The 19,388-nt window shown below is 36.3% G+C and overlaps 1 protein-coding gene across 1 annotated transcript in view; it reads left to right on the top strand.

Annotated features, from left to right (window-relative positions):
* Nucleotides 1–19,388, top strand: part of LOC115440943 (prostaglandin E2 receptor EP2 subtype) — a 44,131-nt gene that overhangs the window by 18,014 nt on the left and 6,729 nt on the right. Inside the window, 2 exon segments of the mRNA XM_030165469.2 lie at nt 8,980–9,163; nt 11,734–11,996. Coding sequence (XP_030021329.2) covers nt 8,980–9,163; nt 11,734–11,996 — 447 coding nt within the window.

Below are 19,388 nucleotides of genomic sequence, written 5' to 3'. Positions count from 1 at the left end.
TGGTAACATTATAAATCCAAGATGTAGTTTATTTATTTATTTTGTAACAGTTATTGCATGTTATCGAATTTACTATGTTTTTTGTTTGAATCACAGATTTTGTGTGAATTCCAATGAAGCAAGTAAATTTCATAAAATCTTTAAAAATAATGGTAAATTTTGTGTCGTTTTTTAGACTTCAAAGGTCACTTAAATGTTGATACCGATTTTTCAGAAACGAATTCGTCATGTCTATTGACAATGCTATACTCCCGACTGTCGATATTGTGCTGTAAGACCGGTGAAATCATAACCGTTCCTACCGCCACCGGGGAGTGACTGGTGGTAGGCAGCGACAACGCGTTATCCCGCGAAAAAAATGACTATTATCTAGACATTAGATTATACCATATTCGCTATCTACGTGCAAAAAGCGTTGACATAAAGGTATAATTGCTTGTGCAAAACAAAAGCTCTAGCTATCCAATTGTCTATTTTCGGCGCGCAGGTGGGCATTACAGTTATTGCCAATGGTCTTATTCGTTATCTAGCGATCTGCCAGCGAAGGCACAAATTGCACATTGTTTGCGACCACACGTAGCCTGGTGACGTCACATAAAAACTAATTTAATAAACACAATGGCCTGGAATCACGAATTGATCTCCATAAAAGTCTAAACTGGTGTTAACGCCTTACGGGGAGGCACGCGAAGAGTGGCCACGTGTTAGTTTCATGACAATATGCCGTTTAGGGCTTAACTTGTTTACCATTTTTGCATATTGCCTGCCAATGTCCTTCACCAATTAAAACTTTAAAGTGTTTTCTTTCTCTTTCATTTAATACTGTTCGTTATTTTTTTTAATTGCGGGAAAATAACCACATGGAATTCAATAAACATGACACATTAAATTCTAGCTACTACATATTGAAGATACTCATTTTCTTACTAAAAAAAACTGTTTAGTATTTATTGGTTATTATGAATCATTAATCACGCACAAAATATATTTTTCATTATCTTCTACCCGATGTTCGTCTGAAAGTTGCAATGTGCGCTCTTTCTTATTCATTCATATCCAAAGTTTGTAAAAACTTAATAGAATTCAGGGTCATAGTTCTGTACAGCCAATAACCGGGTTATCCCAACTCGAGAACTGCGACTCTCCGCGTCAAAACAAAATCATAAACGCACTATACACATTCCAGGCGAGAAATGCTCCAATGTTTTACAATACTAAACTAATAAAAACCATATAAAATGTTACTCTTAACGCTACGTCGTAAGATAATGCTAAGCTTTTGAATACCCATGTTTTTATTTATTTATTTGGGCAACAAAATAATATATATATTCTAAGATACATGGTTGTTGGGTTTTATGCTAGATTGCAGTCCTAACAATGTTGACACATCATTGTTAATTAGTTACTAAATAATTATACTATATTAATAAAAGTAAGGCAGGTGATGTGCGAGTTGTATCGGACTAAGGTGCTGTTGATAATATGTATTTTACTGAGCGTCCTGCAAAGGATACTTACTTAAAATTATTTTATGAATGACAAGAAGCTCTTGGTAGTAAGCGACACCATTGCCAATCACCGATAACTCAAACATTGGTTACAAAATGTGACACGGTAGATACAACCATTCGCAGAACCATAATACAGAGTCAGTTGTTAGTCAAATAATCGGTGGCCTACACTCTGCAATAGACTTACCGATCCTTTGATACGTGAAATGTTCATGGATGGTGGTTTCCAATGGTGGTCACAGACAAGAATCATGAATTGTATGTGTAGACGTCTCTTGCATTTTGTTTAGACGTATGTATCTAAGTGGCCTGATTTACTGAACGACTTTTAATAGACAATATTGAACGAGAGACTAAAATCTGATTTTGATTGAATGCAAATTGAAACTAGTCTTTACCAATAAATACAATGACATACAGGCTTGTAACAGGGGTGATATAAATAAAAGGAATGCAAATAATGTAACGTAGAAGAAAAAATAATTAATAAGTGGAACTGCCTTCAATGTAACTTACAACAGTGCAAGAGATAAAGAGAAGAATACTGACGAAAGTCCTTTTTAATTTGGATTAATATTTGAAAGGAACCTCGTGTATTATTCCTGGTGCTCATAGACCTTCCTCGATATTCAGTCTACTTGTTCAAACAATGAGAAATTAGTCAAGCTTTTACACATAAATGAGATGCTTGTGGGCATGTGAAAGCTATTTCAATTTTTCTCTCCAACATTCGGTCACAAACGTTGCAAGAAGTCGGCTTAGTTTAATATCAATATCATAAGGGCAGCCGAACTTAAACAAATAATACACTTCTCGATAAAACAAGTTTTTGAATTTTATCACAGTTTATATATTTTTATTTGCTTCCGACGTCTTGAAGACTTTGCCGACTTTATGGTCCAGAGATGAAACACTGCGAGCTCGTTCTCCATAGAACGAACCATCAACACTAATTGTATAATTGTAAAATGTAGATTGCTATTATAACTGACTTTGCAGACAACCAACACCTCATTGTGCCTCTTGCAAAAGCTGCAAAGTCTTAAAAACATCGGGTGAATATTAAATTATAAAAACCTGCGAAAAAATCCTAAAACTTGTTTCGATACACGCGTTTACAATTGCGTTAACATGAGTAATAATTAAATATTACACTTATTGTACTCTAAAAAACGATCCAGGACTCGAATCACTTATATCACTCGTTCAAAGTGTGACTACAGTAATTAACAAGCCTACTTAATAAGTAGTAGAGTTACGAAATGATTTCACGTATCGTGCGGTTTGTTTTGCCATTGTTATGGCAAACTGCGGTTCCGCTCCACAATTAGTTCACTTGTCTCACTTCCCGGTATTCTGGGCACGTGCCGTCGGCAACACCTCCATGCCGGAGTATCAGTGATTGACACCTGTACGGAAATCAGGGCGAATCGGTTTTGACAGTGATGTTTCAGTGCTATTATGAGATTATGAGTCTTAGCATCTGTATTCTCTGCAATAAGTCCTCTTAATATATTTGAACACGAAGTCGGCGTAATATACTGTTTCACGCATGTTGCAGAAATTATTTGGCTTAGTTTTACCGCCTACAATCAACTCTATCTTAATATCAAATCGTGAGTAAATCGGGCTACAGAAACGCGCACAATGTTGCCCTACGTGTTAACCAAACAAGGACCTCCCAAATCACAGTCCATATACCCTAAGAGCTTTCGACGGTGTTCCTCCTTTTCATGAGACAAATATACAATATCACTCTTTATTGTAAAACTACAGAAAATATTTTTTTCATTATTATCAGATGCTCATGTGGCTCTGTTAAAACAGAGGTGACGCACAGTTCGATAGACACATTGAAAACATTTATGAGCAAGGTAAATAAAGTGGTTCATAAAAACGCCTGTAAATCCTGCGTAAATGATCTTATTTTGCTAAGCAGCTTACACCAAGATTGATAAATAAACTATAAAAAAACATAACAAAAATGCAACATAAATAACACCGATCAAAAATATCTTCAAGTACCCACACACAATTTATTTTTGTGTCGATCTAAAAATACATTTTTCCTGTTTATTAGAAAGGTATTCGGATTGTGAACATGATTTGCTCGCAATAACCCAAATCCATTTGTATGAAGAGGAACAGTTAACATGGGACTGGATCAATCTGTCACGTACGCATATTATAATTGCAAATGCAACTGGCGCTGAAGGGCGGACGATACAAAATAGTCGTTAGGAATCTATTGAAGTGCTCATCGCAGTAAATTCACGTAAAACTTAGAGTTTGTAAACACTGCGGCTTTAATACCAATCTATGTTAAAGATAAACATAAGTTGAGTCTCCTGATTAAAGTAAGCTCCGCTCGTTGTAAGCGCCCGCAATTCTGAATGTAGGAGGCATTCGTGTGTGGATGTTGAAGAGAAAGCCGTGGAAGGATGGAAATCCCTAATATGTGTAAATATTGCGTAATTCAAAAATAGGCCGATTTCACAATGTGACGCAATGATTTGTACGCATCGACAGGAGATTACAAACCCTGCGTATTCTGGCGCCTTCGTTCGTATCTTATGAATCGCCTTAACATTCATTATTTCTAAATTTACTACCATTATTCAAAATCGCAAATCCTGGTGATTATATCTTTATTATTATACAGTATAAATAGATATTCATTAGCGTAAAAGCGGTGAAAAATCTATTATGATTACTCTGTAAATCGCGTATCAATCTTAGAAGTTAGAAAATATAGGTACGAGACCAAGTAAAGAATGACAGCAATTATTTTCCATATTTTGTAGTCTCAGTTTGGTCGACCGAAGTGCATCTTTAGGCTATCTTTAGGTTTTAAATGCAAAAACTTACTGCCTCAAATCCCTTGAAGTAAGTTAGCATAGTTCTGGTAATCTAAAAACATAAATTATTTTATATTGGCAAGCCCAGATGATTCGACTGGACCTAATAAGTGTATCCTTCTAGACTATTCAACTAACAGTTATTATACTTGTCACAATTATGCCGGCCTATATTCGAATACGACTTACGTTCCAAATAAAATACACAAGCCGTAAATAGTTTGCGCTGTTACCATCACTTGCAGACTGCAGAGCGATCCCTTTTTCAAAGCAAAATATACTTTATTGCCTTTATATTATAGGAAATTCAGTGGGCTGATAAAAGTATTCTATTTCACGCATGTCCGAGTGTTATTGTATGAAACGTAGTGACGGTTATGAAGATACCAACGGATTCCATTAACAGTTCAGAAGCGTTCGTGGGTGTTGACTCTTCTATTAAAGTTTTCTTTGTATGCATAATTCTGATTATTATGTAAGAAGTATAATTTATGCATTGGCTAGTGAAGTATAATTAAATTATTATGAATGCTATGATATATTGAAAATTCCGACTTAAAATACAGGGCATTGTAGACTAATTTAATGAAAACTATACTATCCGCCATCACATCCGCCACTGCAACTCCGGTAAGCTACGATCCGCTGTGGTACGCATTATGATACCAAGCGATGAAGCCCGGCGAGTCTCTGGCAACACATATTAATCTTATAAAACTAATTAACCTATATACCCGCAACGAAATTAATCAAATAAAGAAATAGGAAAAAGTTGGAAATATGACATTTTCCACTTCAAAACTTGTATTTAGTTTCTCATGAGAACTTCAGATACAGCAACAGCTCCTACCACGTCTTTCGAAACTTATGGCTACCTATTTCCTCTTACCATGCTACAACCTCTTTACGTGCAAAAGTAGCTATGGCGATCTATCGACCCCGTTTTGGTTGACAATCCCACTCTAAGTATCATTATTTTGTGTATTTTTTCTGTCTAGCAGCATTTGGAAGGGAAGCAAACAGTGTTGGAAATACACTATCAGGTCGTCTCGGCGATCCATAATAAATAAATAAAAACATTGCTTGAAGATATTTAAAGAAGAACTCAAGTAATATATTAATGGCCTGCAGTCATGATCTCATATTACATCATTACTATAAATGGATTTTTGTTAAGAGGTGAAAACTCGTTTGCGCGTAGTTCCCACCTTGAGACTTTGAAGTGCTATTAAAGGCTATACAGGTAAACTGCAATGAGGCCTTCACTACATGGAGTCGCGATTAAGATGTTGCCAACAGCATAATCAATGTCTAAAGTCTATTTATCATGTTATTGAAACAGCTTGGGCCCGGTTGTTAAAACTATGTAATAACATTAAAGTCTTCAATCTTACTAAAGATTTATTATATGAAAAACATAATAGTTAACCTAGGAATCAAACACTAGACCTCAAGAAGACAATCAAAACCCTATAAAATAGAAAAACCGTTGCTGCATTCCTTTATTAAATCAAACTTAAGAAAAAAGAGTTAATAGCTTTCATTAAAAATAAAAAACAAAATATTCCTTTAATTTGCCTTAATTTAACATTTATCGCCGATTGAAAACAATCCAACCATAATCAATTTCGTACAATGCCGATCCAGTTACTCCTATGGGTATAATTTGATTACAGATTCAATTGCGAAGAGACTAGACGTATTTTTGGAATGTATTTTATTGAATGTTCAATACCCAGCGTTTATATTATATCTTACAACTTATCTTAATATCAGTCTTGTAATACATACTGTCCTACTGCTGAGCATAGGCCTTCTCTACTACCCAGGATTTAAGCCTTAGTCCACTGGTCTTGAATCATATTTCAAGCAGCCGCAGAGGTTTTATTATAAATGATTTCTCAGTATGAAACCGGTTACCATCACGAATAACACTTCCAAGATACCAAAACATTCGCACCTCTTCTAAAAGCTTCTCCACCAGGGTTATAGCAGTGTCGTTTATAGAAGTATTCTGAGTCAACTGAGTCAGCATTTACTTTAACTGCTTACATCTCTTACATCAACAACAAATTATCTTGTAAATAATATAGAATATTGCCTTTCCCTTCACGCATGAAGTTTGTCTGATTGATGGCAATAGATACGCGAAATGAAAAAAGTTAAGCAATTTTATGGGAAAAGTTCTGCGGTCCATGTGCCATGACGTCTCGTGTTACATGAATGTCTCAAGTGTTCGTATCTAAACAAATACACACATCACATCATACATTTACTGGTGGTAGATCTCTCATATATGAGAGTCCGCCTGAGTAGGTACTACCGCAATATCTATTTCCGCCGCTAAGCAGCAGTGTGTAATCACTGCTTTGTTACGTTTTGAAGAACATTGTTGCCAGTGTAACTACTCGACATCTTAGGACTCAACACCTCATGTCTCATGATGATTTTTTGTAATTCAAGGTGTTGGAAAGTGTTTCTCCTGTTTATGGGCTGTCTTATCGCTTACCACCTGGCGAATGGCAAGCTCGTCTCGTTATTCAAAGCAATTAAAAAAAAACAGATTTTCGTCCCGGATGGGGCAGGTACAGGTACTACCAGAGCAGCAACTTTTCACCTGTGTGTTCCGCCCTATGATGCGATATGCCTAACGCTTTATCAGACACAAATTCCAGACTTAGGGTGGATCAATACTGACCCGGGATAAGTGAACGGTACTTCAGAGTCACCGATGCAGTCGTTGGTCTGTACTATTAGTTACAATTATGGTTTTCCTAATCCCAAAACTATAGCACAAGAAATAATATGAGGCTATGAACTAGAGGCTATGTGTTCGGTATTAAGATTGAACCCCATTTTAGATGACAACATTAAAGGTAATATTTCGCATGAGATTCTTTAGTTTAATTCATATCTAATCTCTCTTGAAAATATTTTAAAAAGTATACTTATTGTAATAGGCGTAAAGGCATAATGAACTGATCCGCGTTATCAACTATTTATTCGCTAAATAATTGTCATATAAATAACAACTAAGTAACGTAATCCAATTTTGGTTAGAGGCTTAATGTCCAGAACAAAGGCTCATCATAATTCGCAACACAAAGCAACATACATCAAGATTAACTTGTAAATCACCTCTGCCTAACAAGGAATATCAATAGGTGATAACATCGTGTTACTTTAGCCTTATATGTATCTAATAACTTAATGTTACTTAGGTATAAGCCTGTTGTTGCAAAGTAACTAAAAAAAAATTTTTTTGTATTTGAATCTCGTAACCATCATGCCGCTCGCCCTGTGCAAGCGACATAATCGTCTATAAAGAACTTCAAACTACAAAGTACCACCAATGCGCTCGAAACCCTGAGACACAAGGCGTTGATTCTTATAATGCCCAGTAATTACTCTGGCTACAAATAGACATTGCCGTAGTACCTACCCAAAAGGCCCCTCATACGAAAAACCAACCACCAGTAAAATGTAAATTTTGGGGAAAATCTGTGTTCTTTACATAAGCTTTCCGAGTATTATAAATTATATTGACGTTTCCATATTGATATCATAATACATTATTCAAAACTTTCCGTAGACATAGAAACTATTATATGTGGAGTGCAAGAAACTGACATTGAAATTATAATTTATAACTATTTTTTAACGTCCGCTAACCCCGAACAAATCCCAATGAAAGCAAAACACGAGGCCCTACGGTATATTTTGGATGAATAATTTCATTAATGCCTACACTCTATGTTACTAATCCATTTAATTAACCTGACAACCATTTACTCGTAGTTTTACTGCGGTTTTATAGCAGGCTCGTTAGTATTTAAATTTACAGCTTATTATTCGAAATTAATATACAAGTCGGAACACTGAATAATACGATTCCGTGCAATAATGTATACGTGATGAATAGTGATTGATTAAGGTATTTATCTATAGATCTTAATAATACACGGCTGATATACGTATAATATTAGCTTTTTGTTATATTGTATACTGTCCCACTGCTGGGCACGGCATCCTCTACTATGGAGAGGGATTAGGCCTTAGTCCACCACGATTGTCCAGTGCGGAGTGGTAGATTTCACGTACCCTCAAAATTCTTATAGAGAACTTATCAGGTATGCCGGTTTCCCCAAGATTGTTTTTCTTCACCATTAAGCAAGCGATAATTCACGTAATACACACATCAATTTAGAAAGATCAGAGGCGTGTGCCTTTAGCTTTGAACCTGCGGACATTCGTCTCGGCAATCCGTCCCACAACCAACTTGTCTATCGCCGCCAAATCTTAATATCAAGTAAATTTCTTTTCTTATAAATCTATGAATAACTACACGTGCCGTCTTTATGGAATCCTCATTTATTAGTTTCTGCGACGATATTTTGCTGCTGGTAAATTTATTCTAATTCATCCCCAACATGTTTTATTTCGCTCCAATATGGGGTCGCAACATACGCTGTTTACGCAAGTGACAGAAGTCGTGTCGTGTCAAATAAACTGCTCGAAGACTGCCTGTTATCTCAATCCACAACTTATTAACCCGTGAAAGTAAGGAGTCAGTGAAGCTCACGGCTAATCCGATCTGATTGTTGCAGCAAGTGACATACTATGTGATCCGCACGGCGCTGCTCGTGTCGTGGTTTTGGGCGGCCATACTGACGTGCGCACCGGTCTTCGGCCTGGGGCTCTATTATGACGAGAAACAGGGCCGCTGCTTGCGGTACAGGGAGGCTGTGACCACCACGGACTTTATTTATGCTGTGTTCTATGTCATTTTTGGTAAGTCGCCATAATCTTTAAAGCTTAAGTAGGCAGAGAAATGATCTATGCATCGGTTCTTTATTGAGCCAATATCCTTCTCATGATGGAGATGGTACTAATTCTTATCATTTATTATTTATTTAATTGTAAACTGCACTCCTCAAGACGTTGTATAGTAAAATTTCAATTCTAAATGTACATATAAGTAATGTACACACATATCAGATAAACATTTTCAAAGAGAACTCCAGCACCGCCCTCAATCTTCAATTCATCTCTCAGAAGAGTCTTTAATTCCGGTTCGTCCAAAGATGTCACACTTCGTTTTATTACTTCTTTGTCAGATTGTCTAGATATTTGCGATTTCAGTTTGCTGATATGTGTTGAAGCTGTAGCTTTATAGAATATTATATTAATGCGTCGTAAATATTGGTTTAATAAAGTCTTCATTTTGAGTACTGAGGATTATTAAGCACAATAAATTCAGAACAATAAACGGGGTTTATTTATTAGAGTAGCCGTAGATTAGTAAGTTTCCTAATCTACGGCTCTTTTATAATATTTTTAGGAATATAATCAAACGTAAAGTTAGAATAGCGATATGCAAACTCGATAATATTTGTCGTTATTAATAATGAACCTATTGCAGAGCTAAATTATGGCCAGATCAAACATAAAATCTAAATCCAGAAAGAAAATAGACAATGTTGTTAGTTAATTTTAGTTTTTAATAGAAATCTTCACAACACAACACATTATTTTGGCATGGAGCGTTCAACACATGCACGTGGCGGCAATGTGTCGTCTCCTACTTATCCTGTATCGCTGGCATCTCGCCCAGTTAGTCTCTCTAGCAGGCACCGTCACTGTCAAGTTTCAGGCTGTCACCGAGTGGATAATCAATAGGTTTATTGACACCGCCGCAAAGATAACAATAAAACGCCAAACATTGCTGCCATTGTAGTAATCGGCAAATTACGGGCACGTACTCAGGTTCAATGTGTGTGGTAGTGATTTGTTTGGCCGTAAACGTGGTGGAATTTTTATATAGTTTATCGTTGAATGGCATTGTTGAGATTGTGTGTAAATTCGTTATTATTATGTAGATGGGACGTTTGTTGTCTACACGTAATGAGATTAATAATTGAAGTGTTTCGTGACTGTAATAATTATTTGAACGAAATTGCTTACATATTTCATATGTGGATAAAGAAACAACGTGGCAAACAATACGCGACTTGCTTTGTCGGCTACTCATAAGTTTTTGACACTCTCATTATAGGTATCCCAAGATACAGGCATCGCCTAGTTTGGAGACCCCTGACAATATTGAAATGCTTAACTCAGTTATGCCAGTTATTTCTTAAGTAATTTTTAATGTTATTATTTACTACAATATTGGACATCCATCATCTAGATCCATTATCATCATTACATTATGTAGAATAACTACAAAATATTTTTAATACGGATTAACTAGTGACAACTGACTATACTGTAATTGTGCAATGATGGAAAACACCAAAATCTTGCTTATACCATCAGTAAAAATACGAGAGTCAAAATGGTAGCAACGTTCCTTAATGCGGTGCTGATAAATTAAGCTCGAGACAAGTTGGACGCGACTCCAAGAGTTAGCATCAGACAAACAAGATACCCATTACTATTATCTACTTTATATTTGTGTTTTGTACCCACGAGATATTATCGAAATGTTGAGGGGAAATTACGTCTTAATTATAAGTAAATGGGCAGTTAGCGCGTTTACATTCTAACTGCAGAGAAAAATACACAAAGATATGTTAATATCGATGTAATTTCTAACAAGATTGTTGAAGTGTATCTTTAAGGAAATTATTGTTTAACTATTATAATCGCAGTTTATATTAACGGCAGGAAACATTGCACCGGTAGTGATGTATCCGGCAAACAAAATATAAAGGAAATGGCGTCTGGTATTTATGAAAACTGCGTCTTATTAAATATTATTTTGCTGCGCGCCGATGTACGTTTTGGAACTGTTTAATACTTTGTTAGTTATTATTGTAAACAAGAAACCGAATGGCCAAGGTTTTAATTAATATTGGCAACAGAAAAGGTCGTAGAGAAGGCGGTTAGTGGCCGTAGAGCAAGGTGCGGCGAACATGAACCACCGTCTAATGCGTGTTAGGATTGGGGCTAAAATAGAACGTACTAGAACGTATTATTGTAAAACCATAATGCACATGCAGCAGAATGAAAGTTTGTGTTGTGTTGATTTCAATAAGGATTTATTGGCACCTCAAAAAATAATAGAATACTACTGAGAAAAATATTCCTTATATTAAGTAGTCTGATCCTGTGAAGCAAAAATAAATGTCGATTGTTAAGAGGAAAATTACGTTATTATTTCAACACATAGTAGTAGGGAACAAAAGACCTCAAATTATTTACATCAAAATTCAATTTTGTAAATATTATGAGGTCATCAAACACGCTGCTGTTTAATTTAAGGCGTTCTCTGGGGAATACTTTGCGAATAATGAAGGATGAAATATTTTTATTAGTTTTAATGATCGTAAAGATAATAAAATAAATGTTGTGTTCAGGCACGCTGCTGTGCGTGATCCTGGTGTACTGCAACCTGGCGGTGATCCGTGCGCTGTACGCGATCACGGCGCCGCGGGCGGGAGGCGCGCCCGTAGTGCGGCGCGTGTCCAAGAGCAGCTGCCGCCAGCGACAGCGCAGCCTCAACTCCGGCACCAATCTGCACGCCATGCACCACAACGCCGCCACCGCCGAGGAGGTCGCCTTCAGTCGGCTGATGGCGACGCTCTCCGTGCTCTTCATGATATGCTGGCTGCCGCAGATGGTATGTACATAATTAGTTCTTATTTTTTTGGAGAAAATATTTTGTTACGACAATGGCGAAGTACCTAAACATCGGTTGAATTATTTTTGGGGTTCCCGTGAACTCACAAAAGAAAACAACGCAGGGATAAGTTTTTACCTATTAAGCATTTGATTTTGTAACGTTTCGTCCTTTACAATTAAATATTTATACAGGTTTATATCTCTTATTTTACTGCAGAGTAGTTTGTAACTTACACGTGTGTAATGTTTGGCGCCTTGCCTAAGATCTAAGGTATTCCAGAGCTGATTATGTACTTTTTACGCGTTGCACGGACGCCATCGCGACTCGTGAGGGCTCTTAATAAATAACAAGTTAGCATAGTGGGCGTAGCGATAGATAACATCATGAAGAAGCGAAGGAATTACACTGAGTAAAAATGATAAAATCATCGCCGTAGTATTTCTATATCCAACTTGCGTAAGACATGCTCGCGCAGTAATTATTTAAATGTGCGATCGACGCGAGAGATTTATTCCAACACCACACGCATCAACGCAACACCATACGCATCGTGATTGAACACCGATAAAGTATTATTCTTATGTATAATTTCCCATAGTTTACATGATCTAAACAAGTATTTGTAATGCGGGGAGCGTTGTGCTATTGTGAGGTGTGAACTTGCAGGTCCGTTGTCAGGAACCGCCTGGGGTGGAAAAAATCAGGAATGTAGGAATCAGATTTTAGTAAGGTTTTACAAATTTATTTAATGTATCACGGCGTAGTTACTTAATTTGTGATGATGTAATGATTAACGAAAGAAACTGTGCGTACCAATGGTCGCTGGAATTATATGTAAAACGTTTACGCGTCCCGCGTAATTTAAATTGGAATGCGTAATTTGAATTGTTTTTTGTTGCTTTGAATAACGAGACGAGCTAGCCGTTCGCCTGATGCTAAGCAATACGGACCGGCTCAAACAATAGGAACAACATGAATTACAAAGTATTGATATCAGTATTGATAGTATTGACATCTTTAATAAGTTATAATAAATTTAAAATTTAAAACCTAATTCATAATATTATAAAGATAAAACTGAAACTTCTTTCTAAAATATCTATATAAGCCAAATAGTCTCCTTTTGGAATATTTTAGGGAGGTAATTAACCCTCAAAGTACGCGCTTTAACAACGGCCCTGTTACAGAACAATTCGATATTGACATCAGAATAGTTCACTTCTGACGGCTCATTAAACGAAACATTCAGCGGCGATGGTGGTTATTACCACTCGGGCCACGTATCGTGGTATCAGCTCGCTGGCGCGTGCTGGGATTACTGCGCTCTTGCTGGGTACGACAAAGGAATCGGATAAAAGATATTGAAATTTTGAGTAGTAGTTTAGACGGTTAGCTCCACAGCTAGTAGCGACAGCTCTGATTTTCGGAGGCTTTTGCATAACTATGGCGCTATTTTCATTCATAAAAAAACTATAGTGCACCTACTGGCAAGTCTGGTGCATTCTATGTAATTTAAGTCAGTACTACTTATTCTACATTGTTGATAGAAGCTCTACCTTGGTGAGCTGGTCGATACGTACGAAGATAAATGTTAATGCGACCTACAGTTACATATTATGTGTGTTCAAATCTACGTGTTGTCCACAACCATGAATTTTAGTTTGGAGTAAAGACTACGTATGTAATACTTTTATTTTTTTTTGTTTGAAAATCATAAAGCAATAAAAGTGTATCATTGTTATTCTGTGTAAGCGTGTCGTGAGACTGCAATGTAAAAGAGTTCCTCGCGCCACGTGTCCTTCGGTCATAGATGCTCAGATAATCATGCATTACATTATTACAAGCTTAAGAAGCGCCTATGATCGGACGTTATACATAAGAAGTAATGATGGAGTGTTGCCGCAGGAAAAACTTTGTTAGTAACAGGTTTTACCTCGGTGCATATCGACTATAATGTATTTTTTATAACTCAATAAGAAGATAAATAATTTGCTTACTTTTTTAAGGGCCTTTACTATGCGCTCGTTAGATTGTCTCCAAAGCTAGATTTTAAGCATCATAATGCACAGAAATTAAACTGACCATAGTCTCCTTGAAACTAATATATTTACATACTTTATATTACATAGAAGCAAGATTCGCGACTAGTGCAATAACTTCGCCGAGCTTATGCGACATATCCGTCCCAAGGTGTAATCCAACAATGTCGTAAGCATCGCGCAAAACAAGGAACTCATGTAGATTTGTTTACCACTCAATTGTTATTGCGCGGAGGATTTAGTGTCCATGATACCGATCAATTGACTCATATGAATAAAATCGCACTTTTATTCCAATGCCTTTAATGAAACAATGAAATATTTTCGCCAATGTTTGTACGTGAAGCGCATATTGATGGCTTATCGGACAATATAACATACGCTTGATATAGTACCCGTGAATAGATCGATAGAGTAATAGTCATTGTTTTATGTTGACGGCGCACATGGAATTGATTTTTATAACAAAAGGTCCATAAACAAGTTGATGGTACGTAGACGGCACCGTGTCACATACTATACCTACTAAGCTAACGGAATGTTGGGGTTGCGGCAATCCAAATGATTCTATAAAACGCAACAATAATGTTTTCTGTTCAACCCATTCATGATGTAGACAAAACCGAGCTTGCAGCGGCTCTACTACGTTAGTGTTCTCACTTGCATGTGTAATCAAGTAGACCGACATAATTACTGCGACAGTCACCCCTTACCAGACGGTAGACAGAGGGCAAAGGATGTGTGTGCGAACTGCTCTTCTTGTAAACCGGAAGGTGCATCCACAGACATACACGAGCGAAGACTCAAGGCTATTCATATACTGACAATATTCAATACCCACAAAACATATAAAAGCGATTGAAATACCGCGGAATATTTTTTAATACCAACAACAGCTGATTAATCTTTAAATGTCCTTAAAATCTATATGTCAGTCTGTGTTTATATTAAAATTGTTAGGTAGTGAGGTGCGGTGGATAAAAACTGGCTGCAAAACAAGAAGTGACCGATTCTATTGGTGTATGCACAATAATAATCACTATATTACTCATTTTGTTCCTAAACTTCGTAATTATGGGTCTAAATACCCCACCCGAAGAACCCCACCATTGATATCTATATTTTAAGATATATTTTAGCATAGGTTTAGAGCCATATGTAACTGTGGGAAATATTTAATTCCACAAATTACCATCTGAATTCTCAATGGAGTCGCTATACAATCATCTACTTAGTATTACAAGTATCACATCTAATTTACTGTGGACTCTACTACGCATTAATCTACCAAATCATTTACAATGCTTAAACTTGTGTGGCCTAGATGAGTCGTAAATCACGGTGTTTTATTGTTTTTCGTTAGCATTTCCTATGTACGGTTGGCGCCAATTCATATGCAATACAAGCAAACACAATTTTATTTTCTCTGTTTAATTTAAGTGTCTATGTTAATATTTGGCGTTTGTAGTCAAAAAGTGTGTTGAATTTAATTACTTCGAAACCATTGCTTACTTGTTCGTACATCGATAAATACATAACTATTTACATAATTATATGCACTCAGTCGTCTGCCGATGTTTATGGTAGGACTAGTAGACTTCTCTTGGTTTCGGCAATAAAAGACTTTGATGCTCGTACTGTTGAGTATATATCTATGCTATACTTTGAGGAGATGACATAGGTAAAATTTATGATTTTTGTATTATATGATATATTGAATATGACCTAGTTAATTCATGTGTTAGTGGTGTATCCCGTTTTTTTTGTCATTCGTTTCATTTTTGATATTTCCAAAAAACTAAAATTTTGCCAGCATGTCTACAAATTCCACAAATCGCTGCGATTTAGGTAAAAGTAATATTCCGATATAAGTTTACGGATGTCGATTACGGGGCATGGTCTATTTGAGTGTCAAATTTTACCCAAATCTATACAGTTGTTTCTGCCTTTTACTTCGAACAAATATTTTCACAAACTTTTGCATTATAATATTGGTAAGTCCTATAAACAAACAGTAGGTACATATAAGTGTAAAGTATAAAGTATAATATAAGTAGTAAGATAGTAAGAAAGAAATAAAAAAGTAAGAATAAGAAAACAAGTAGTAAGAAATTATAGTGCTTTAATAATAATACTAGACAAACAAAACAAACACAAATCAAGCCCTTATCCCCGAAGGGGTAAACTACGGCGCAACCAGGACACCTACATTGCACCAAATGTGTCCTGTACCAAGACGTGATTGAAGGCGAGCCTATATCACCAACATATCAAGCATAAATTCCAGAGTTCGAGCTGATACCGAACAGAAAACCTCAATATCACATTGCCTGACCCGAGATTCAAACCCGGGACCTCAGAGCGATAGTAGTGCACACGCTATACAACTACGCCACTGAGGCAGTCGGTGTAATAAAAAGATCAGCGTATATATAGATACTGTCACACTGTTAAGCGTTGTTAACCACTGTTGATAACGTGACCAGACGTCCCGTTTTAAACGGGACTGTCCCTTTTTTCGGTAATCTGTCCCGGTGTCCTCACAAAAATCTCGGGGACACAAAATTGTCCCGTTTTTCGAAAACGTGCGAAAATTTAAGAGCCTACCGGGCTGCTACTTGACTACAAGGCCTACGAATCTTTTCTCTAGTGAATAAAATGTGTGTAATGATGAGATGAGTAATGAGTAAAAAATTTATCTTTGTAGTTGTTCGGGAAGATGAGATTTTCCGAATTTTCATCCGTTCAACGCTCGACCGCTGAAGTATAAATTTTCTAAAAAGCGTGTGTTGTTTTTTTTACATTGAGAACCTATACTTAACGTAAATAGACCGATGTCCGGTTTTGAGACGAAAAATAAATGGTCACGTTAGGGTAGGAACGAACTATTTTAATAAAATAAATTCCACAATATACGAGTATCTATAAAGTCATTACGACATTGCGTTACTAAATGAAACCGTATACTCGTCTTCACCTTTGCTAACATTGTGCCAAAAAACATCCATTAATAAGGAATATATTTACCAAAAATCCTGGTTTTAGTTTTTTGATTTATTGATCGTTATGGAGTTTAGAGCGAATATAGCGTGAGCGTGAGAGTAATTCTGACTGAAAGTATGATGTTGACGCTGCGACGAATTCTCTTAGAGTAGTAAGTAGTGGCTTTAGGCGCGTAAAATTATAATTACTTTTTATTAATATTTATTTTGTTCGAAACTTACACTTTTTTCATTTACATCTATGGCTCATATAAATTTTTGTAAAGTTGTTATTTCCAAGAAGATAAGTAAGTATATGGTTCCATTTAGAAATGCAATGTCCAAATGACCCTGTAATTACAGTATATTTTTAAGCAAATTATATACATTTGAATAATGAGAGGAGATTGCCGTTCGCCTGGTGGTAAGCGATATGACTGCCCATAAACAGTAGAAACACCATCTAACACCTTGAATTACAAAATATTGTTTGGTATTTCACTGCGCTCGCCATGCTGAGATATAAGATGTTAAGTCTTATTATGTCCAATTGTTAGATTGGCTATTTACCACGGTTGATTACCATTGGTAATATTATGGAGTTTTGAAGACTGTGCAATAAATGGAAATTTTATAGTTCTTCTAAAACGTCGCTGCATAAAATTGCTATTATATTAATATAATGCATAAAAAATATAATGTTAAGTCATTTTGTCCACTCTCAACATGAATATTGTAGAATTTAGAATTGGTAAACCTGCACTATTATCAACGCCTCAATAAATGCTGGTAGTTGTGGTAACAAATGAATATTTCGCGCATTTATGAATTATTTAAATCGTTTCTCCAAGACAATTTAATTATGGATATAATTATGTAACTTGAACATTAAGTTACAGAATGCAGTCATCTGTTGATTTGTACTTGAACTTCAACTTCTACAAAAAATATGCACTGAATTTCAGACCATACTTTATTATTAGCCCAATGTTTGGACGTATACGCGTTTAATTAATCAGCTTTTGTAAAGAACATAAATTAAATTGGATATTTCTTATAGGAAATAGATTATAATGACTCAGGAATTTCCCTTGTGAGAATATATCAAAATCTATTTTAATTTATTACACTATCCGCCCAATCCGAATGATAATTAAAAGCACAATACCAACCCTCATCATGGTGTTATTGATTAAAACAAAAAGAATTCCCAAGTTATTTGCCAACTTAAAAAATAATTTCTTTGTAGGAGTCCAAGAATTTACGAGTCTCCAGAGTACAGCAGCCTACGAACTTTGCACATAGACTTTAATAAAGTTTACTATCTGCCACGACGTTAATAATAATACATATCCAAATGTACTGTCAAATGGATATTTATTAATTCGATGTAAATTCTAATTCTAGTACTGGTCGATTTATTTATAAATTGTCGTCTGCACTACTGAAGGGGGCATAATATGGAGATGCAACGACAACACTGACTATTCTTCATGTGCATTTCGGTAGACATGAGGTCTAATAGGGATTTACTTATTGCTCTCTTAGGTACTAATTCCAATCCTAACAAACAGAGTTATTTTTAAATCGATACTTCGCAGTTTTTCAGGAAACGAAATGAGGACTGCCCTGACCCGAGTTATTAGATTTTCTTCTTTTAAGTTAATTAATAAAAGCAGCACGGAATATGAAAAGTAAACAACAGCGTACCTACAATATGAAGATTGTAAATCTAAGCAGATGCGCTCTTCGTCACTTAAAATTCTTTTGAACAACATAGAGTCATTTGGGCGTCCATAAATCGGCGAAGTATCAGGACATAAATAGCGCATGATGTTAGCGCATAGAGCGAGGCGCGTGCGCAGCATACCGACGACACCTCCGGCTCGGGATCGTGTTCTCAGCGTTTCCGAATGATCACAGTGTGGATGAACTCGTGGAAGCCGCTCAAACATAAGTCAGACTTAGGTATTATGCAACTGCGATAATGTTTTTTGCAATAGCTATAATTTGGAATTATTGATCATCGCGTAAGTCTCAAGAATATTTAGGGATAACAATTTTTTTTTTCATTTTCAATTTAACTATACACAAGTAACTTGGTAGTCAATCTCAAGCTTAAGGTTAAACTCGCGACTCGCGTCTCCGACTCCATCGGGCTTTCGATAAGGTTGTTCTATAAACGGAAGTCAATAGTGTTTGAAATAATTGATCAATTAAACCGAGTGGGTGATTATTGGCCGCCCGGGGCGTAACTACTAGACTAATGAAAGTGTTTTCTGCGACCGCCGGGTGTCAGCCGCGTCGTGTGGGAGGTTGAAGTGATGAGGGAACAACCGCACCCTTTGTAACCACTTGATACTAAACAA

Source organism: Manduca sexta, chromosome 6 (assembly GCF_014839805.1).
Source record: "Manduca sexta isolate Smith_Timp_Sample1 chromosome 6, JHU_Msex_v1.0, whole genome shotgun sequence".
In the NCBI taxonomy this organism is placed as follows: Eukaryota; Metazoa; Arthropoda; class Insecta; order Lepidoptera; family Sphingidae; genus Manduca; species Manduca sexta.
This window is presented reverse-complemented; position numbering and strand designations above follow the sequence as displayed.